Source organism: Carassius gibelio, chromosome A7 (assembly GCF_023724105.1).
Source record: "Carassius gibelio isolate Cgi1373 ecotype wild population from Czech Republic chromosome A7, carGib1.2-hapl.c, whole genome shotgun sequence".
NCBI classification, from domain to species: Eukaryota; Metazoa; Chordata; class Actinopteri; order Cypriniformes; family Cyprinidae; genus Carassius; species Carassius gibelio.
In genome coordinates, this window is record NC_068377.1 from 33,059,960 (window position 1) to 33,082,627 (window position 22,668).

Sequence of the window (22,668 nt, forward strand, 5' to 3'; positions counted from 1 at the left end):
ATATATGACCTGAACATCTTACAGTCTTACAGGTTGCTTTCACGTGTTTGGATAATACTGTGTGTTGCTATTACATATTTCAGAATTTAAACTAGAGCACTTTTCACAAACCATTTTGACCATGACCATGTTAAACACCTCGGCTCTTTCTGAAGTATACAGAGACTGCAACAGATCAAGCAACCCCCAAAAATGAATGCTATGATCCACTGTCTAATGTTTCTGAATGTACACAAGTCATCGTCGTGTGAATGATTGTACCTTAAACAAGCGCCGCACAACTCCGTCCAGAACATCCCACTTGGTTTTTCCACTGACACCGATGCAGCCAATCAGATAGTCCCGAGTCCTGCAGTCCTGTGGGAGACAGAAGACAGTTCATTCAAACAAAACTCTCTCAAACGGGGCATGTTTTATAAATCTTCCTGTAAAAAAGGCGGGAGAACTGACCTCTTTCCACGTGACGTCCTCTTGAAGACTGACCACTATTTTCACATGTCTGCTCTCTTTACGAGAGCTTCCGTCTCCACCAGAGTCGTCCAACAACATGTCTAAAAGCAGACAGACTAGATCTTTAATGTGCTTTTATGATGGTTTCTCACATACAGCTACAAAACTACCTTTAGGGAAAAATGAACCAGAGAAACTGCTCATACCGAAGCTGCTGGACTCTGTGTGGTTGAGGCTGTGTTCAGACAAGCCAGGCGTTGCGGTCGAGCTCGGGTTATAGACAGATGCCCTGCTCCCACTGGCTTGGCTTTCCAACTTAAGGCGATCATTTTCCACCTTTAACTTCTCGATCTCCACCTATCAGACCACCCACATAATGATAAAATTCCTCTTTTTTGTACTTAAAAATCAGTGAAAAACACTATTGCAAAATGAAGCATCTCAGATAATTGTTCCTATAAATCAGATTTTCTGGGACTCCAAGAAGGTAACGTGAAGGTCAGTCTCACACCTGCATGTGGTTCATAGCCTCGCGCAGCTGGTCCAGCTGGTGGGCGGAGCTTAGGGCTTCCAATCGAATGTCTGTCAGCTTCATCTCCTTCTCTCGTAGCTCGCTGCGCAGCTGCATCACAGTCTCCGCCTCCGCATCCAGACAGTCTGACAGTCTACGTGACGACACACATGATGTCAGATGAAAAGAGCACGAAGATGAAACAGAAAAAGTTAACACAAACACACTCACATTGAGCTGGAGTGTGTGTTGCGGAGCAGCAGTGCCGAGGTGCTGGTGCCGTTGTGAGGGAGTTTGGGAGAGGAAGGGAGAGAGGAATCCGTCATCTCCTCAATGTCTGAGTGGGACGAGGCTGATTTAGGGGATTTCTTCTTACTGAAGGCCTGTTTGAAGGAGCTCCGCAGCTGCAATGACAATAGAGAAAACAGAGAGAAGATAATTAAGGAAAATGATTAGATTACGCAGCATTGAAATATGTGCAGGAGAAGCAATACAGAGAAGACAGGTAAAACTGCTAGAAAAAGAAAGAAGGGAAAAACAGTGCAAAATAAAAAGATTGCCTTTTATCTGTGTTTTTATGTATGGATTTGAATGTTTTGAGAACTGTTATATCAGTATTACATCTATTTGTCTATAGGCTAGTTGCAAAACCAGAAAATTTATTATTAATATGTTTAAAACATAAAACGAAAATACAAAAAATGTAAATAAATTTTTTTTTAAATAAAAACAAATTCAATATAAAATTTTCTTATAAAGAAATGTAAAAAATCAAAACGTTCACAATTGTAGTTGAAAATAAAACAAATCTAAATAAGTAAGTTCATAATCAAAAGGGTTTAAAATTAAAAAATGCAATTAAGAAATTAAACATCAAGTTTAGAATCAGAATGTTTATAATCAAGAAATGTAAAACCAAGTTTAAAATAAATATTAAAAACAAATAAGAAAGTTAAATAAATCGACAAAAAAAATTATAAATAGCATTCAAAGCCAAGAAGTTCATAATGAAGATCTCAATATAAAATCAGGAATTCAGACATCAGGAACTCATGATTCCAAGGAACATTTCTGCAGACTTTGCTCTTTTGTGTAACAGTATACACTTAAATAAATATCCGCTTAACTGTATAAATAAATATAATGACTCATAGATCACTATAAGACATAATTTCAAATAGGAAAGGAAGAGAAGAAAAAAGAAGGGGAAGGAGGTCAGAAGGACAGTGTAAAGGTGAGAAAGACAGCAGGCTGAGGAGCAGTACATCTACGGTTAGCAGGGTTAGTGGTGTTAGTGGAGCTGGGTTAACCAAAGATTCTCTGAACACACACTCTTACCTCATGCACCTGCCATATGAAGCGACAGCACAGCGAGAAACAGAGAGAGACACACAGAAAAGCACATTCAACCATGTGTGTTTGTGTCCTGCACAGGGCTCTGAAGCACAAGCTGCATGTCTACCACTAAATCTGCAGGAAGAACTACTTTGAGTCTCTAGAAATAAACTACATTTCACTTCAAGACCTCTCAAGACCAACATAAACCCAGGACCAATGCGAACGCAATAACACAAATCATCTGCAAGAATAGAGACCTACTGTAGTTAAGCTGGTGTTACCATTCTCCAAAACACTAGATGATCACCAGGTCTAAATGAGCAGTTATTTTGCTAAAAGTACAGTGACCCACCTACAAAGCTAAATAACACAACTAAACTCAATCTAAGATTAATCGTTAACTAGAAAACATCACAAACTGGGACACTAAACAACAGCTCAAACTGTTGTGTACATTGTCATTCAAAAGTTTGAGGCTGATAAGATTTCTTATTTTTAAAGTAGTCTCTTATGCTCACCAATGCTGCATTTATTTAATCAAAAGCACAGTAAAATAGTGAAAAAGTATTCAAATTGCAAATAACTGTTTTTTATTTGAATATATTTAAAAATATAATTTATTCCTGCGATTATTTTCATCATTACTCCAGTCTTCAGTGTGTCACGTGGTCTTTCAGAAATCATTCTAATATCATAATAAGCTGCATAAGAATTCATACAGAATTCATGCTTAAGATTTATTTATTTTTAACAATGTAAGTGTCTTTCCTGTTACCTTTAATCAATTTCATCTATACTTATGGAATTCATTTTTTGATTTCTTTCAAAAACAAGGGGAAAAAGTCTTACCAACCCCAACCTATTGAACAGTAGTGTATATAAATCTATAAGGACTGCTGGCCTATCAATGTTACACTTGACCAAATATAACAGGGTGACTCATGCTACTTTAACATACATATTCATATTCATATTCATCATCTGACACGTCACCTCCAGCACAGGTCACCAGCTACAGCCATAGCATGACACAGCAAAACAGGAAGTACGATATTAAACTGTTTACAGGAAAAGTATAAAAGTAAATGTTTGTTTGTTAGTAGTGTATTCATTTTTTAAGTTTTAGCAACTTCAGACAAAAACATTTCAGACAAATATTAGACACAAATAAGATGCAGAATGAAGAAACACAGTTAAACATTTCTTTAAAGGGACAGTTCACCCAGAAATGACAAATTAGGTATCTAGTTGTTCCAAACCTGTATGAGAAGATAGATATTTTGAAGAATATCACTGACTTCCATAGTATAGATGGGGACTGGAAACTGCTCTGTAACCAACATTCTTCAAAATATCTTTTTTTGTATTCAGCGGAAGAAAGAAACTCATACAGGTTTGCAACAACATGAGAGTGGTTAAATGATGGCTCACCCAGTTCTTCCTCTTCTTCTTACTGTTGGAGTCGGGGTTGTCCATGTTGGAGCCCAGGCTGGAGTGGCTGGTGGCGCTGTTGATGCTGGAGACGCTGTCAGATGAGTGCTGTCTGCGCATGCGCAGGTCCGGCTGCGCTCCATTATTACCTGAAGAACAGAGAGAGATTTTAATTGACATCAAGAGTGCCCTTTAGTGTTCAAACTGCAAAACTTAACAATACAGTACAACACATCAACCAATCAGAACACAACAATGTCTGGGAAGAACATATACAGAATGCCCAATACACATAATGTTACTAAAACAGAAATGTAATCACGTTAAAGGAGAAGACACAGAGCAAAAATTTGAAATCAAATCTCATAGACGAAGTCAAATTTAAAAAAAGTAATGATTCTTTTCTTTTGCTCACCTGTGCGTTGACTTTTGCAGGTGAGTTCTGGAGTATTGATGACGCCGTTGATAGCCGCTTGAGCCACTGCGTTTTGCTTCTTCAGCAGCTCGATGGTTTTCCTCAACTCATTCAGCTCAGAGTCCTTACACACAAATATAAATTGAAATGCATCTACAAAACCATGCTGTTTAAGTTTATTGATGAACAAATGCGGTTAACTCAAATGCAAGCTTGTTGACATTTACCTTCTGTTCTGCGGTCATGGTGATGCTCTTCAGTCGGATGGTCATGTTGCCCAAACTCTGCTCAAACGCTGCCACCAGGTGGGCCTGAAAAGAAGAACAAGTAAAATGAGGAAAGTCAAAATGACATGCATGCATGCATCATAGCTGCACCATAATACACTATTCACACAATACACAGACATTGTGCAATCTAACTTCAAAGTGGTTACATTAAATCTGAGCAAAGCTTTCTGTTTGAGATGATAACAAGCATCACAGATGCACTTGTTCAAAGCTGCATGAACTGCAAGACATGTATGAGAGCTGCATGGATATAGAAATGATCAACAGAAGCAGCAAAGCTTAAAATTATTAATATCACTCTTTTCCTTTAAACAAACACTTAGACGTGCAATCTAAAATTTGGCCCATATCCCAGACTGACATGCGGCAACAGAAACCTAATTTACCCTCTCATTACAGCTTGCCTTTCCTTCTTAATCTAATCTTCCCCATGGGAATGAAGACAATTACAATTGATTTCTTAAATATCTCGAGTGTTTCTCCCAGACTGCAATGAGAATTAACGGAGATCAACTGGAGAGCTCCGTAAAGTCTCTAGATCGTCAGACTTGAATAAAACCTGAATATTTACAAATGCATCCTCTAAAAGCCAGAGATTTCAAACCTGAAAAATCAACCCCTATCAAAAATCAAATTCTTCAGAGAGAACATTTTCTGAATGCAACTTTTTAACATATACGAACAATTGTCTTATTCGTTTTATTTCTCACGAGATATTTTCAAGAAAATACGAGAGTCAAAGTTAAAACTTCCGAAGCTAATATTCCTAAACTGTGAAAAAGCTATCACTAAACATACAATTTTCTTCTGGGTCGTCACCTCACCTCACATCCAAGAGGGACCTGGGAGCTGTCAGTTGTCTCCGTAAAGCCTCTCTGTCTATATGTTTCTTCCTGAGAGGGAGAGTGTTTCGCTGGGCACCCATGGGAAGGGTAGCGGTTCAAAGGGAGCCAGATCAGAGGGCTGGTCCCGACAGAACAAGCACTAGAGCTCTTCTGCTGTTCCATTGATAGCTCAGATTCTGATAACTAAACTACAGTGATATATTAAGAAACTGCAAAGCTCCTCCTAACACTGATAACTGAGACAGACAAAGCAATGAGGTCACCTGGGGCCTTGACATGTTTTACTGATGTCTCAAGGGCCCTCTTGTGTTTTTTTACCATTCTTTTTCTTTCTATTTGGACATTTCTTACTGTTCTGTAGCTGAACACCCACTAAAGTGTTTTGTCTGCATACCAGATATGATCATAAAACCGAAACAATGTTCTATATACATCTTACTCGGATAAATAATCCTTCACCTCATTTCATGCCAGTCAAACATGCTCATGGTGTACTACTGTACATCATGTCAAAAACCATTACGTACAAGCCTGAAACAGAAGAAATGACAACAATGCAGAAAAAATAAAAGATCTTGTCTTATTACTACACATTTAAACTCCTCTTTTGGTAGTATCTCTAAAAAAATCTTGTCTAGGTTGTACTTACAACACAGGATTACTTAGCTTTAGGCATAACAGACATGTCTTTATGATTCACACATGCATTTATCTTTAGGAGGACGCATCAAAAACGCTGAACATGGTCTGTACTCGCCTTTTTCTATGGCCATAAAACATCAAATCAAACACAGCCCGTTTCTCCGGTGGAAATGACGTGGATATTCTGCATAGTCTCTCAGTATATTATCATTTAGTCTAGTATGTTAATATTATAAATATACAGTGGCCCCAAATAATAATTTATTTTATATATAATTTTGATTTTATATCTCACATCATGAGTTTTATTTCATAGTTGTGACTTTATTTCTCAAAATTGTGATTTTTTCTGTTGTATGCTACTTTTTTCTAATAATTGGGAATTTTCTACCGTAAAATTGTGAATATTTCTCATAAATGTGATTTTACATCTTACAAATGTGACTGATTATTGCAACTTTTTTTCTGATGACTGCAACTTTTGTATGCGACTCAACATTTTTTCAGATGTTGTATCGCAGAATTTTTTTTATCTATCAATATTACTTTATATATCACAATCGTGTCTGCTTTTGATACTTGCAACTTTTAAACGATACTATGGTATATATACTATACTATAACCTTCTTGACATAACTGTGACCTTTATATCACAAAATTGCGACTACTTCTCACAGTTTGAATTTAATATCTCACAGTTGGATTCTTTTTCTTTCTTTTACAGTATATCTCAAACTTGCGACCATTTCTAGCAAATGCAATTTTGTATCTTACAATATAGCATGAAATTTCAACTTCATACCTCAAAATTGTGACTTTTTCTTGCAATAATAACTGTACATCTCACATTATGACTATTTCTTGCAAATGCAATCTTATATAGTAGAGCGATCTCTAAAAGCTAAAAACAAGTTACATTTTTTTAACTTGACAGGTTTAACTTTATGAGTAAGTACATGTTAAGTATAAGAATAAGTTTTGCAATAACAAGTGTTGCCTAAGACGTAGCGCTATTGTATGGTCAGGTAACGACAAATGAAACTCCAATGAGGTCATGATGACATTAATCAAATTCACAACCCACACAGGCGTCACTGAGATTAGGATAACACCATTTATAAGATGCCTCAGGATGACCGCTGACACTAGATGCAGAATTGGGAATTAATTATGCCCTGTAGATATAATAAAAGATGATAAATAAAGAGTCATCTGTGTCCACCTACATTAGCACTGAGTTGCGTTGTCAGGGCGGACACCTTTTCCTGGGAGGCGTCCAGTTCTCGACGCAGCTTGCGGATCTGGAGAGAAAAATGCAGAAGAGAAACAGGATGAAAAGGGGAAGAAAAAAACAAAGATGAAAAGGAGGCACACAAGGGATCTAGGTGTGTCGTGGAAAGAGAACTTTGTGATTCGGTATCAAAGGGGGGGAAACAGTTTGCAGGTGGATGTGTGTGTTGCACAGGTGGATGTAAAGATCACAGAGACGTGGATCCGCCCACAGTTTGTGTTCACAACAGGTCAATGCTGGTGAATAAACACGCTGCAGGTGACAGCAATGCGGTTCACAGGTATGTGGTGTTTTTACCAAAGTTAAAAGACATGTCCTCACCTCTGACTGTGATTTCTCCTCCGTCTGTTAAAATGAAAAGACAGAGTGGTTACTGGCACATTTAAACAGCCTATTTGCACAACTCCTCTTGTGTAACAGTTGAAAAATGAGCTGCTTTCTCTCCTGAGGGTATACAATGAACACCAGAGACAGCAACACACACCTGAAAGTGAACAGAATGCTAACCCTAAAGCTCTAAAGAGGGACTTTTCCTTTTCCTATCATCTATGAGCTCACGTCTACTGGCACACTGGCAGATAAACAGGAAGTTGGACACATTCAGATACTGAACGCATGGATTTGCGGGGAAGTTGGTAACTCGACAATGGGAATCACCTAGAAGCACTTGAATGATACTGACATAAACATCATGCGTAAAAGCCTCGTTTAAATACACAAGTGTGAGAGCACTAGTAAAGATGCTTGTTTTTACCAATTTACTACAGATATTTAATTTAATGCATTAAATGTATTAAAATGTACTGTATACAGTTTGTGTAATTAGAGGTTCAGTGCAAAGAAGCACATCTGACCTCTTATGCCAAAAAAAGTCACAAATTAGCTTATTTGAATAGTGATCTAGAAATAATGTCCAATTTTAAATATTTGACTCATATCATAACTTTTGTTTTTTTTAATCATATTTTGAATGCAGATTTTGAAACGTTCGGGTGAATATGCATGCTTGCTGACAGCGGAATGCTTTAGATCGTAATAGCACACTAGGGCCCTTTGTATGTTGTCTGGCAAACATGCATGTAATGACACCCACTATAATGATTTTCTTTGCCGTTGACACCTGTCCAACAGCTAGACTGACAGTGGCATTAAAACAGCATTGTCTGTCTGTCACGGCATCATATGACATGTGGGACAAACCCAGATGCGTCTAGCTGGTCTGGTTTAGTCACGTATTGCTCTGTGTAAATGTGTCTGATCCTACAGACTCAACATGTTGCCTTGTCAATGCAACTCTGATCAGAAGAGCTTTGTTGGAAATCTCGAAGCTTTTGTTGTCTTTGAGACGGAGGATTACCATGCCATTATATCTGTCTTTTGATGAACATTCAGTACTCTGTAGTACAGAATGAATCCGTATCTTCAAAAGCACCACAGAGATTTCATGTTAGTGTCTAAGAGACGCTATGTTTCTGCATGACAGCTGTTACCCACATACACAAACAAACACACCTCACAGCCTCCAACTTCAGACAAATCAGCATTAATACACACTAAAGAGTCAATTCTCTATTTAGCGAAGTCCAACAAGAGACACTTTCCAAGTCAGTACAGATCATTAGTTTCCTATTTACTGGAACTTAACTGAGAATGAATGCACCGTAATAATATGTCACACAAATGTATAAATATAGAATAGGAGCAATCTAAAAACTAAGGTTCCTACCGTGTATCCCCAAGGAGTCACAGCTGTCCCCATAGAGAGAGTCGCCATCATCATGATGTTCCACTCGTTCTACTTCAGTGAATCTGATCCTCTCTAAACAAATCTCTACCCCCTAAGTTCCTCAAATCAACCTCATTTGAACTGAAGACTCACCACACATGTGCCTGAGTAAGACTGTTGTTAAAACACCTCTGCAGGTAAGAAGAGCCGCCCATCTGGAGGTGTGGCACAGTCCAAATCAACCTATATCATCACTGGCTGAAATATACACTTAGCCTATAATGAAATACATAATAATAAAGCTTAAAACCTATCTATCTGTCTGTCTATCTATCTATCTATCTGTCTGTCTGTCTGTCTGTCTGTCTCTCGTACAACAATTTGGTGTTCAGATTGTATCATTTGCAATGTTCATAAATGTTTATTTATTATGAATGTGACTGTACGAATCAAAGACAATACAAATAATTTTTTTTTTCTTAAAACACTTTAAAAGGGACTGAAAACTCACCGTTGAATAGACAGAAGAGGTGCTGGACACCAGCGAGAGAGACGATCCATGAACTAAAGAGAGAAACATACATTTCTAGAAATTAAGGCTTATTCTTGTATGAAACTGTTCTTATTTTACTGCATTGGGGTGTGACAGACTGTTGTTAGGCGACAAAACTAAAACCCCAGATCAAAAGTAAGTACATCACATCACGCAGCAGAGAAAATCAGTGTATTTTAACACTAAAATCTACTACTTCCATTAAGCAGTAACTTTAAAGTACACAGAAGAGATTACATCCAGCAAAGTGTTTGACTGTTTGCTTTTCAAAACACCTAAATGCTACGTTAACCGCCAGCTAATCTCTGCAGAAAAACAGACACACACAGACAAAAGCATCAACCCACACACACTGTGTCTAACAACTAAAACCTTTAATTAAACTTTCACCTGCCCCGACAAGATGTGAGTCATCAGAGGTAATAATAACTTCAGACACAAACAGTAACGTTAATCGTGACTGTGAGCTCAGGGGTGTGACTTCAAATCATTTCCCAAAGAAATCACAGACACCAGCCCAACCACAGTCCACCCACGGCTCGCCTGGCACTTCCTCATGATGCCAGATCAGCCCGGAGGAACAGCCAAACGGCTGGCTGGGCGTGATGTGGGCGGGGCTAAAGATGTGAGAATGAAAGAGCAGCGATGCGTATAAACTCAGCTAAGGACCACACAGAAAACCAAAACAGATATAATGTGTGAGAGAGGGAGGATGGTTCAGGGACGGAGGAAATGCATTACTGTATGTCTTCCTGTGGCTCAAGTGGTAGAGCATTGCATTAGCAGCGCAAGGTTGTGGGTTCAATTCCCAGGGAACACAAGTTAGGTAAAAAAAGAAAATTTTTGAATAAAAGCGTCTGCTAAATGCATAAATAAAATAAAAAATAAATGTCTCTTGCACCGTATTACCTGCAGGAGTCTGTAACAAACATGGTACTGTAGTCCACCATACTTTGAAATACACTATAACCATCTAAGTTAAATGTAAGCATAATTTAATTCTATGTATACCTGCTCAAGAAAGCACTTTCTGATTTCTGAAGGTAGTTATTTTCAATGGTATTTACATGTTACTACAAGATATTTCAAAGGTAGATAGATACATACATAGATCACTACTGCCAGAGGCTGAGGATATGAAATGTATCTCCTTTACTTCCTGTGTGTGGATCAAGTCCTCTCTTAAACCTGTTCCCACAATCCCTCTGGGACGTTTACAACACTCATGTTGCAGTGTTCAGTCCCCTGTCCGTGCCACACATACTGTATCATATTTTGATTCTGAAGAGAACGTGCATGGCTTTTAACCTGGATTTGGTTTCAGATGTCACAAAAGGCACAGTTGGGTAATACTGGGTTAGTGTGCTGTGAGTGTCATTCTAACTCTTTTCTACAGGGGACAGTTTATGGCAAACGTCTTCCTGTTCTTAAAGGAGAGACTCGTAACAGGTAAGTGCGTGAACGAGTGTCTGGGCTGAGTGAAAAAAACTGGAATGACTTAAAATACTTTAAAAGCTTTATGTACACACTGATTATTCAAAGTCGAGGTCGAGGAGAGGAGAACAGAGACTGTTGATTAAGTCAAATGTGTGAATAGACTGAAGATAGACATATAATGCTAACCCTAAAGCTCTTAGATGGTTTAATACTGGAAAGTACTGCCATGAATACTTCAGCATTATTATAAATTGACCATTTCACCCTATTTTTGTGTGTTATATATCAACTATAATGGAAACTATTTTGATTTGTATGAGTTGTGCTATTTGCCTGTAATGCCATTGCAATGTCCAAATCAATCACTTATGAGGTTTCTTTTTCAGTTAGGATACTGTCTTAAAAGGTAGCTGACTACACAGATAGCAATCAGAACAGGTCTCTCACTTTGTTTCTCAGGATTATGAGTGCATGAATGAAATGAAACATTTACAAAGTACAGAAGAGCATCAGTCAATCTGCTGTCTATTGCATTCATTTTTCTCACCTTCCTCGAACCCGTCCCTGAAGGATCCCGACCGGCTCATGGTGCGCGTCTTGTCATCCAGCGACATGCAGGAGTTGCGCAGACGGGAATCACCATGGCTGTCCAGAGTGATGTCCTGATTGGTCAAGCTGTTGTTGCGCAGGCTGGCCAGGTTAATCTGAGCACCTGTGGTGGGGCTTCCTGTAAATAACACAAGACAAATTATGTTTTAAAGCAAAATGCACGCTTAGGTAAAGTCTATTTTTCTATTATTTCTGATTTATTGGCATGCAAGTGAAAAGTAACAAATTTGCGCATTTCAGAAATATTGAGTGAAATAATCTTCACAGACTTTGGACAGAAAATTTATTATAGCAAGTATTACATATTATATCAGTAAATGCATTTGGTTTACCAAGTTGAGCAAAGTTAAATCGCGTTCCAGATGGTGACGTCAAGCTGGAGCCGGTGGAGAAGGGAGAGTTAGTGGCTGAGTCCTGCAAACCACCAGCCGAATGTGAGCGCAGCCAATCACGTGCCTCTTCCTGACGCAGCTGTGCTGAAGGGGCGTACCTGCAACAACAGGACCAACCAATCAGATGCCGGCATTCAAATCTCACAAATATTGTGATCTGACACCTGACCAATTGGAGTGGAAATAAAGTAATTTTAGTACATATAAAGATATCTTATTTATTCTAATTTATATATATATATATATATATATATATATATATAAAAAAAAAATTTTTTTTTTTTTTTTTTTCTTCTGATGTTTCTAATATTATAGTATTTTATTTTAAACATGACATGTTGACACTACTGTTCAAAAGTTTATTTGAAAGATATGAACACTAATATTCAGCAAGGAAACATTAAATCGATCAAAAGTGACATTAAATCATTTATAAAATTATAAGATTTCAATTAAAAGTTTAAAATCTTTCTATTCATCAAATAATCCCAAATCTGTTTGGTTTCCACAAACATATTAATCAAGCACAACTGTTTTTAACATTAATAATAAGCAATGTTTCTTGAGCATCAAATCATCACATTAGAATGATTTTCTGAAGGATCATGTGACACTGAAGACTGGAGGAATGATGCTGAAAATACAGCTTTATCATCAGGAATAAATTACGTCTTTCATTTTCTTTAACAAATTACTTTAACTTAAAATATATTAAAACATAAAACAGTTATCTTAAATTGTAAAAATGTTTCAGAATATTACTGTTTTTACAATATATATATATATATATATATATATATATATATATATATATATATATATATATATATATATATATATATATATATATATATATATATATATATAAATCAGCCATGGTGAGCATAAGATACTTTTTAAACATTTAATCTAAATATTTTAAGAAATCTCACCGACCCCAAACCTTCTAATTGTAGTGCATATGAAAATATATTTATATTTGACATTTTAGGACATCAATTACTAACATTAATGTGTAATATATATATTGCATTTACAATAAAAACTAAAAACAAATAAATATTAATGTGAATTTTTTTTTACAATTAATCACTAACTTGCAATAACATGTGTGTAAACAGAATTACGAATAAAAGTTTAAAATGCTCACACACTGCAGACAGAAAAAAAGTAGAAAAACTGTGGAAAAAACAACAGAAATTTACAAAAAAGCTGCTAATTCACTTACAGTACTCCATACTGTGAAACAAACTCTGTACAAAAAGTGACAAGTGCCATGCACTCACACCAAAAGTGCAACAGAAAACAGTGCTCTAAAATAAAATTGTGGCCACGATGCATATTAAAACTGAAGCATGTGTGAGAGAAAAAGAGATAGAATAGAAAGAAGGAGAACATGAGTGCCAAAGCACAGTCTGCACATTCCCACAATGCACCTGTACTTGAGTCCCAGCTTGGGAAGTGTGTTTCTATCACTGCAGGAATCACTGAGAGATGGATGAAATGAAAACAACAAGAGATTGAGGAAGATCTTACTCAATCATAAGGGGTTGGTCCAGACAGATTATACGGTTTAATTTAATTATAATAGCAAGGTGATTATCATTTGATCTGTCCTTTGACTTAACTAGAACTCATGAGAGTTTTGATTTGTGTCGTCACATTAATCATAAACCCAACAAACCATCACTGTAATCAAAGCTCTGGCTTTGATTGTGGACAGTTAGGGATTTTACCACTAGGTGTCGCTGGAGTAGATTTTTTGGTCAATTTTTCCAAAAGAGAAAGAAGTTCGCTATCATATAAATGGCCTCAAAACTAAAAGTTTTGCTCACACGGGGTCTTTAAAACTAAAAAATTATGTGAACACAAGACACAAAGCCATGTCAGTATTAAAAAGCAGCACAGGCGGACCCAAAAGCTGTCAGACATTTTACCTGTCTTGCTTCCGTGGCAATGTGTTACGGCAGAATTTAGGACTCGCAGAGGGAGAGGAGAGGGGACTTGGGGGAAGTAGAGGGGAGAGGAGAGGGTTGATAGACAGAGAGAACATTGGAGAAGAGATGAATACAGAATTAGAGACACAAAAAGAGGCTTCCACACTGCAGTATCATGTTCTTCAACCTGATAAAGTGTGTAAAGCAAGTTATTCTGAGCACTGTGACAGAATGGTGCAATTTACATTTGTAAAACTACACTTTATCCATCAATCTGGTTTTTCAACAAACACCAACTGACTTTAGTATATGTTTAAATGAAATCAAAATCCGAATCAAAATCCGAATTCTGTTTCAGATTTTAATTCAGTAGATCACCTAAAACAGAGAATTCCGATCCTTCTGATTGGCTGAGCCACGTTCGAAGCTGTTGTAAATTATTGTGCTTAGATATTCAGAATAAAATGTAAAAAAAAAAAATAATAATAATAATAATTTCAAATTAGAACTATAAATTAAAATATAAACATCAAATAACAGAATCTGAGTTGAAACTGTTTTGTATTGTAAACTATGACTAAAACACATTACAAATAATTATATGAAAAATTACCCTTAACAAATAAAGTTAGAAATGCTGCCTTAGCAACTACCTGAAATGCATGTTAAAGTACTAACATTTCTAAAACTAAAGATAAAGTTTTAGACAAAAAAGATATAAAAGACAAAAAACTTGGACTTACATGAAAACCTACAAATAAAAGCTAATCAAAAACATGAATAAATATTATCATCGTATAAAAATAATACTAAAATAACACTGAATCGAAATTGGTTTCCTGATTTGCGATGTGATTTAATTCAAATGTGTAAACCTAGAGTCTTAAGGTGTTTTAAATAACACCAAATAACTTATGAACTGAATCGGCTTTCCGAATCAGAATTTGAATCAAAATCTGAATTCTAGTTTGAGATTACTGTAGATTCCAATTCAGAGTTATGATTTTGACACTGCGGCTATCATGTCTCTTCTGCCATGGTCATCATCACCATGTGAGCGTGAGTTCAGAAGTGACTCCTGTATTCCATGGACATCATTAAAATCATTAAGGAGATTCGGTTTTTCAGAATCAACAACTCGTTCTGATTCTGAATCAAAATCCAATTCAGATTAGCACTAAAATTGTGAATTATAAATCACAATATTTCAGTGTTAACCCAGACCAGTCTCACAGATAAAAAAGTACCATGTATTTCCTTCTAACTCCCAGACTCACCTCTCTGACATGCCTATCTTAGCACTGGCCGTTCTCATCAGCACCGGGTGAACATCATCACGGTGATGCCCGTTGCCCACTGACATGTCGATGGACTCGCTGCTGGTGTGCATGCTGCTGACGGAGGGGTAGCCGAGAGCCGAAGAGCTGCTGATGGTGGTGCCCCAGGTCCCAGTGCCCGTTGAGTACACCGAACCAGGGCTTGAAGCCTGTTCACTGCCCCCGATGCTGACACCACGACCCCCGTACAGAGGACTGCTGCCGCCGCTGCCTGGTATTGTGGAGGGGGAGTCCAAGGGCCCACCGGAGGACTGGGTGTGCCCGAGGGTAGCGTGGGGGTTGGAAATTACGACTGAGTTTTTCATGCTCTCTGCAGTGGTGCCCGGGACTTGTTTAGCAGCCTTACCTCCAAAAAGTCTGAGAGTTGAAGAAAGAGAAACAGAGAATATATTAAAACGGAACATTCAGTAAATCTGAAAGTAACAGCAAAAGAGAGGATCAGAAATCATAATAATAATAATAATAATAATATATTTATTTTGTATAGCGCCTTTAAAAGTAGTTCAGTAGTTAAAAAAAAGTTCTCAAAGCACTTTACATACAAGCATAACTCCAAATGAATAAACACAATGTAAGTACAAGAAAATAAACGCGTAAAATCAAGTTCATGTAAAAGCAATCCTAAAATAAAATGTTTTAAGAAGAGATTTAAAAGTCACTAATGAATGTGCTTCCCTGATGTCGGCCGGGAGAGAATTCCAGAGCTTAGGAGCATAGACAGAGAATGCTCGGTCACCCCACGTATGAAGCCGTGTCTTCGGAACAACCAATAGACCACTCTGAGAGGAGCGCAGATTGCGACGTGGTGTGTAGGGGATTAATAAGTCAGTCAAATACTCAGGTGTCAGATTGTGCAGAGATTTATAGGCCAGCATAAGGATTTTAAAATCAATACGGTACCTAACAGGTAGCCAGTGCAGGGACTCCAAGACTGGAGTTATATGGTCCCTGGTCTTGACCCCAGATAGTACTCTAGCAGCTGAATTTTGAAGATATTGCAATTTATCCAGTGATGATTTAGATACCCCAGCTAGAAGACCATTGCAGTAGTCAATGCGCGAAAAGACAAAAGAGTTAATCAACTTCTCAGCTACCGAAAAGGATAACATAGGACGTAGCCGGGCTATATTTCTGAGGTGATAAAACGATGTCTTAACTGTATTCTGGACAAAAGGCTCAAATGACAGTGTGGCGTCAAATATGACACCCAAATTCTTTAATTTGGACTTAAACTCCAGTGCAACGCCATCAACAGACAGAGTAGGAGACCCAACCTTTCGCAGTTGATGTGGAGATCCAAGGAGCATGACTTCTGTTTTTGAGCCGTTTAGAGACAGAAAATTATTGGACATCCAAATCTTTATCTCAGCAATACAGTTAGAAAGATGCCCAACGTTCACTTGCTGACCCGGTCTAGTATGGATATAAATCTGTGTATCATCAGCATAAAAGTGATAGTTAAGGTTTAGAGATTGTAGTAATTGACCAAGTTGAAAGATGTACATACTAAAGAGTAGAGGACCCAAGACTGAACCTTGTGGAACACCCGTATGAACAGAACCAACCTTGGACCTATAACCACCCATAAAAACAAATTGGCTACGGTCAGTGAAATAGGACTTGAACCAGTCAAGAACAGTCTCTGACAAGCCAAATACATGTTCGAGGCGATTAAGTAGTAGGGCATGGTCAATAGTGTCGAAGGCTGAACTGAGATCCAAGAGAATGAGAATGGACGTGGAGCCGGAGTCGGAGGCAATTAGTAAGTCATTAGCGACTTTCACCAACGCAGTCTCAGTGCTGTGTAATTTTCGAAAACCTGATTGATGTTGCTCAAATAGTTTATTTTCAATTAAGTGTTTGTTTAATTGAGCTGCAACCACACCCTCCAAGATTTTAGACAGAAATGATAGATTTGAGATTGGGCGATAATTTGACAGATTTTTCACATCAGAGTTTTGCTTTTTTGAAACAGGAGTAACCGCAGCAGTTTTAAGTGCTGCTGGCACCTCCCCTGTTGACAAAGAGTCATTTATTATAGCAAGAACTGAGGGACATAAAGGACCAAAACAGGATTTAAACAGGCTACCAGGCATGGGATCAAGTATGCAAGTGGTAGCTTTCATACCAGAAACCTGGTTGCAGAGCATCTCAGGTTGTAATAAAGTAAATTTGGATAAAGGAATGCCAGAGAACCTAGGAGTATTAACTGGTAGATCTGCAGACTGCAAGGAATGGATATTTGTGCGAATATTGTAAATTTTTTCACTGAAAGATTTGAGAAACTCATTACACAGCCCATCAGATAAAGTCATAGAACTGACACCATCTGCTTTAAGCAGACTGTTAATTGTATGAAAGAGCTTCCTGGGATTGCTTTGATTATTATCAATAATGTTTGAGAAATAGGCAGATCTTGCAGTTTCAATGGCTACTCTGTAGTTTGACAAGCAATCTTTCCATGCCTGGTGGAACACATTTAAACCAGAGTGACGCCATTTTCGCTCTAATTTCCGACACACAGCTTTCTGTATACGCAATTCACCATTATACCAGGGGGCTGACTGTGCAAATGAAACATTACGTGTTTTTATGGGTGCAAAGATGTCCAAGTTGGCTGTAAGGACATTATTGAATGCTAAAATTTTATCCTCGAGAGGAGCAGAAGACATGTCAACTAAAGAAGAGACAATCGAGTTTGCAAAAATAGCATGATCAATTGATTGCCATTTACGGAAAGAAATAGTTTGTGAAGTCTCTCTACTAGACTGAAATGTTTCAATATTAAAAAAGATAGCTAGATGATCAGAAAGTCCAGCATCCACAACAGAGAGATTAGAAAGAGATGAGTCATTTGCAATAATTAAATCTAACGTGTGTCCTTTACAGTGAGTGGGGACATTTACAAACTGAGAAAAATTAAAACAGTCCAAGAGTGATAGAAAATCCTTGGCCAAGAGACAGGCTTTCTGATCTACATGCAAGTTAAAATCACCCAGAATCAAAATTCTCTTAAATCTGACAGACAATATAGAAAGAAGATCAGCAAACTCAGACAGAAAGTCCTTATTCAGTTTAGGAGGTCGGTAGATAGTGACCATGGCAGAATGGAGAGCAGAGTGAGTATCCGACACATTTAAAACAAGACATTCAAAAGTTTTAAAAGGAGGAACGGACACAGGGTGAATCTTGTATTGCAGTTTGTAAAGAACTATAATACCACCACCTCTACCTGTAGTTCGTGAAACGTCAATGAGTCCAAAGCCCGCTGGAGTCAGCTGATTAAAAAGAAAACCATCGTCCTGTTTGTGCCATGTTTCCGTGATGAAAAACAAGTCCAGCTTATTGTCCATGATAAAATCCGCCAGTAATAGAGCTTTGTTGTTCACTGAGCGCGCGTTCAGTAACGCGGCTTTTAAAGGGCTTGTAGACGGCGCATCACTGAACTGCCGCTCATACGGCAGAGCAGAAAAGTTAGTAAGATCAACCCCGGAGGATGACAGTCTTGTAGTCCTTCGTCGGCAGTTCAAAACTGGGATGGAAGATGACGAGGAAGAGATGTAGCTTCGTCCTGTGCTCCGATGAATATACCGCTTGGGCCGCAGTAATCCAGCCCTGTCACAGCGGTCGTAGGTGTCCCCCGACAGATAGTAATTCCACTTCAGGGATAAGAGCTGGCGAGAGGTGTACTGTAAGGCCATGTTCATTAAAGCCTCGTCTGCATCAGCTCCCAATAAGCCTATCTGTGAGTCCACAGAGCCGATAGAAAGTAACCAGGCCAACACCAAGAAAAACAATTTCCCGACAAACATGAAGAAAGCACGCTGCATCCCAGCGGAGAGAGAGAGAGAGGAGCGGCAGCCAGAACGCGCCAGCGTACCCTACTCACCCGGATGCATAAGGTTCAAATGCTCACCGATGCTAGGTCAGGTTAAGCAGTCATGGCCATCATGAGTAAACTTGACATCTAGATTCTTTCATTTCTGAAGGAGTGGGTGCTCAAGGTAGCATAAAATAAAGTAAAATGGAAAGGCATTTTAGTTTCTTTTTATACTATGAAGCTAGTGTACATACTGTATACATTACCAAAAGTAATAAAAATAATAAAGTTGGTAATATTTCTAAAAATGATTTTGAAAGAAGTCTCTTATGTTCACCAATTTGAACAAAATACAGTAAAACAATATTTTTTGTGTGTTAAAATAACCTAATTTTCGAATGTATTCTAATTTGAAATGTCAATTATTCCAGCGATAAGAAGGTTGAATTTTCAGCAGACGTTACTCGAATCCTCAAATATTGTAATATGCTGATATGTTGCTATTGCTAAAAAATATATAATATATGTAATTTATTAAATATTTATTTATTACAAATATTAATTCTTATTACCATTAATGTTGAAAACAGTTTTAATATTTTTGTGGAAACTATGATAATTCTTATTTACATTTTTTCTGTATTCTTCGCTCAATATAAAGTTTAGCACTTATTTTGAATAAAAAATCTTTTGCAACATTATACATATCTTTATTGTCGCATTTATTCAATTCTGAATAAAAGCATTGACTTCTTTCATAATAAATAATCTTTCTAAAAATAATATTGAAAAAAGTGTGATCAAGTATATAACGCAAAAATGCAGGACAAGTTAAATACTGAAGTTGAATACAAAGAGTTATATGTTTTAAAGTATGAGCAATAGGCATACTAAGTGAGAGTGATGCTTACTAATTTCTATTTCTCTTTTTATTTTCAACCTTTAATGTTCACTTTGTCCCTTTTTAACCCCTGAAGCTGAGGAAAAAGCATGGTTCAATCATTAAAAACAGTGGGAAGAGATTAAAAGAACTTTTCTCATCAATAACACGAGCGGCTCAGAGGGAAACGCGAGCCACCCTGGAGAGTCGTGATCTATGACCGTCATGAAGCAGGCTGTGTAAACAGCTTCAGATAGACCCTAATCACAGAGCTGGAGGAGGTTACCAAAACTCATTCCTTCTTTCACATGTTTGGCTGTGTAAGAGGGGCCCGAGAAGATGAATGGAGCTATTAATTGAGGAAACGTCAATGGAAGCTCTGATTCATGAGGGTGAAATTCTGTGTGTGGTAAGTTGCCATTACGTACCTTCGCAATGTTGGAGACGAGACCTCGCTATACTTGTTTCCCTGTCTCGCTGTCTGTGGGATAGTCGCCGCCCCTCCTCCCGAAACAATCGGATTGGTTCTCAGGTTGTCTATCTCTGAGGCCACGCCCTTCTCTTTGTCCATCTGATTGGCTTGGACTATGTGCCCGTTGGTTTTAGTGGCAGAATCTTTCGGTTTGCCGGCCGTGACGGCAGTAAGGACAGGTGTCCGGGAGCTCAAGCTTGACTCAATGCTGCTTGTGGACGATCGGTTTCCGTTACGGGCCGTGGCTCCAGAACGAGAGGGTCGAGGTAGACTTCTGTACTGCAGTGTTGAACGAGCACTGGGGGACAGGTAGCCATCCTCCTGAGGGGGCAATACACCATCCACAGCCCCTTTTATCGACCCTCTCCCACCCACCAGAAGGGCGGAGGACTTGGGAATCTTACCCAGGGTGGCAGAGCCGCTGGTGATGGTGGCACCGCTTGCTGTCACCAGAGGGATGCTGGAGGTGGGAACCACAGTGGCCGGGCCGTGCACGCCGTTGGGCTTTTTGAAACCAAATGTGCTTGTGGGGACTCGGCCTGCGGGTGTTTTCTTGGCTTCGTCTCCGCTGCTTCGACCGGCGTCGGAGGAGGAATGCTGGACGACGTTGGAACTGGGAGACATGCGGCCTTTTTCGGAGACCTTAGCATCATCTGTTTTACCTATTAAACAAAAGAATGTTACATCTTTGTTTATACATTATTTATTGAATTATAAATAATTTAATTTTAATAATTGTAAATTATATAAAAAAAAGGTATTTTGCAGTCCATCAGATAAAAAAAGTGTGCTTACAATCAAAAAGATAAATAAATACATTTTCAGGTTTGCTGTGGATGTCTTTAGGGCTGCACAATTTGGCCAGATTCTTTTTGATTACATATATTAACATATAAAGATATAAAAAATATATATATTTAAACAAAAAAAAACTAACATTGCTATTGTAAAAAACATTTTTTTAAGAAAACAATTTAAAGTACAACTGTAAAATACTTACAATACTTAAAATAACTATATAATATACTATAGAATAAAATAACTTTCAAATGTTCATACATTTTTTCTTTTCTACAATTATGCATTTTTAAATATTAAACCATCAAGCTTTTATATTTTGGCAGAAACCTATAGAGAGTCCTTAAAGCTTCTCTTTTGTCGTCAACAGCTGGTTTATAAGTGTTTTTCATTACACTCAGGACAGATGAAGGGATCACATTGAGCCAAACTGTCATTTCATTTTATTTTCAATTTTCTGAATTCCGTCACTGACCAGTCAAGTTGAAATGTTTTCAAAATGCTCTTAGACAGAGAACACGTACCTGTCCCTTGTGTCTTAATCATGCCGGTTCCCGTGATTACTGTTGTACTTTTGGTCTGCGGTACAGTCACGCCCACCTGTGCACTCATGCCCCTCCTCCAGGAGCCCGTCTGACTGATAGGTGCTGTTTTCCGTCCAGAGGTGCTCTTATCGGACTCCTCTGAAACATCTGAAGGGGTCCGCCGCCACTTCAGACCTGCTTCCAATTTGATGTCACAATCCAAACCCCCGTCTGCCTTCCTAACTTCATCGCTGGACCAAGCAGTGTTGTGTTCACCTGCTGAATGCTTCTCTGCATCTGTCTGAGGCTATGGAGAACAACACAAACTTCCAAATCAACATTATGAATGTTACAAATTTTAGCAAGTACAAATATTCCTTAATTTTAGAAATGAGTAATATAGTCATATCAGCGAGTGTTCATATATTTTCCACAGTGATGTGATATAGAAATAATAGTATATTAGTATGTTAGGATGCTTATGAGCTCCAAATTTCAGGTCTTACACAAAGGTTCATACTGAATCAGAGTGTGTGTGTGTGTGTGTGTGTGTGTGTGTGTGTGTGTGCGGGTCATACCTGTCCGTTCAGGGCCTTACGGGACGCGGCGGGGGTGTTGGCGTAAGAGCTTATGGAGGAGCTGGTGTTCATGATGTCATCGGTATCAATAGCATCACTGATCCCACTGCTGACTGAACTACTGTCATCCCAACTGGAAAAAGAAAAAAAGAAAAGCTTAGACATTATCTGAGACTCTGTTTTCAAATATATGAAGTATGGGACTTAAGTTTTCAGTAGAGACATTATATAGAAACATATCTTTGGACAAAAAAAAAAAAAACAAACAAAAAAAAACATCGGCTGTGGTAATTGAGTGATTTTTGACCACATCACAGGTCTATGAAGCCCACACATGACAGGCTTTTAATGCACTACATTTACTGTACAGTTTTGGATCTTCTCAGGGTCA

General features: G+C 38.1%; 1 protein-coding gene across 2 annotated transcripts in view; it reads right to left on the minus strand.

Annotated features, from left to right (window-relative positions):
• The window catches only part of LOC128017311 (neuron navigator 2-like), a 144,330-nt gene that overhangs the window by 6,186 nt on the left and 115,476 nt on the right, over positions 1–22,668 (minus strand). For both annotated transcript variants that reach the window (XM_052602637.1, XM_052602639.1), the window contains 19 exons: positions 22,278–22,410; positions 21,700–22,006; positions 20,334–21,039; positions 15,146–15,562; positions 13,869–13,934; positions 13,368–13,418; positions 11,872–12,029; positions 11,478–11,657; positions 9,452–9,504; positions 7,536–7,559; positions 7,150–7,224; positions 4,373–4,456; positions 4,146–4,269; positions 3,731–3,879; positions 1,193–1,365; positions 962–1,115; positions 657–807; positions 451–551; positions 262–357 (listed from right to left, as the gene is read on the minus strand). In XM_052602637.1, the coding sequence (XP_052458597.1) occupies positions 262–357; positions 451–551; positions 657–807; positions 962–1,115; positions 1,193–1,365; positions 3,731–3,879; positions 4,146–4,269; positions 4,373–4,456; positions 7,150–7,224; positions 7,536–7,559; positions 9,452–9,504; positions 11,478–11,657; positions 11,872–12,029; positions 13,368–13,418; positions 13,869–13,934; positions 15,146–15,562; positions 20,334–21,039; positions 21,700–22,006; positions 22,278–22,410 (3,202 nt within the window). The remainder of the gene's footprint in view (positions 1–261; positions 358–450; positions 552–656; positions 808–961; positions 1,116–1,192; positions 1,366–3,730; positions 3,880–4,145; positions 4,270–4,372; positions 4,457–7,149; positions 7,225–7,535; positions 7,560–9,451; positions 9,505–11,477; positions 11,658–11,871; positions 12,030–13,367; positions 13,419–13,868; positions 13,935–15,145; positions 15,563–20,333; positions 21,040–21,699; positions 22,007–22,277; positions 22,411–22,668) is intronic.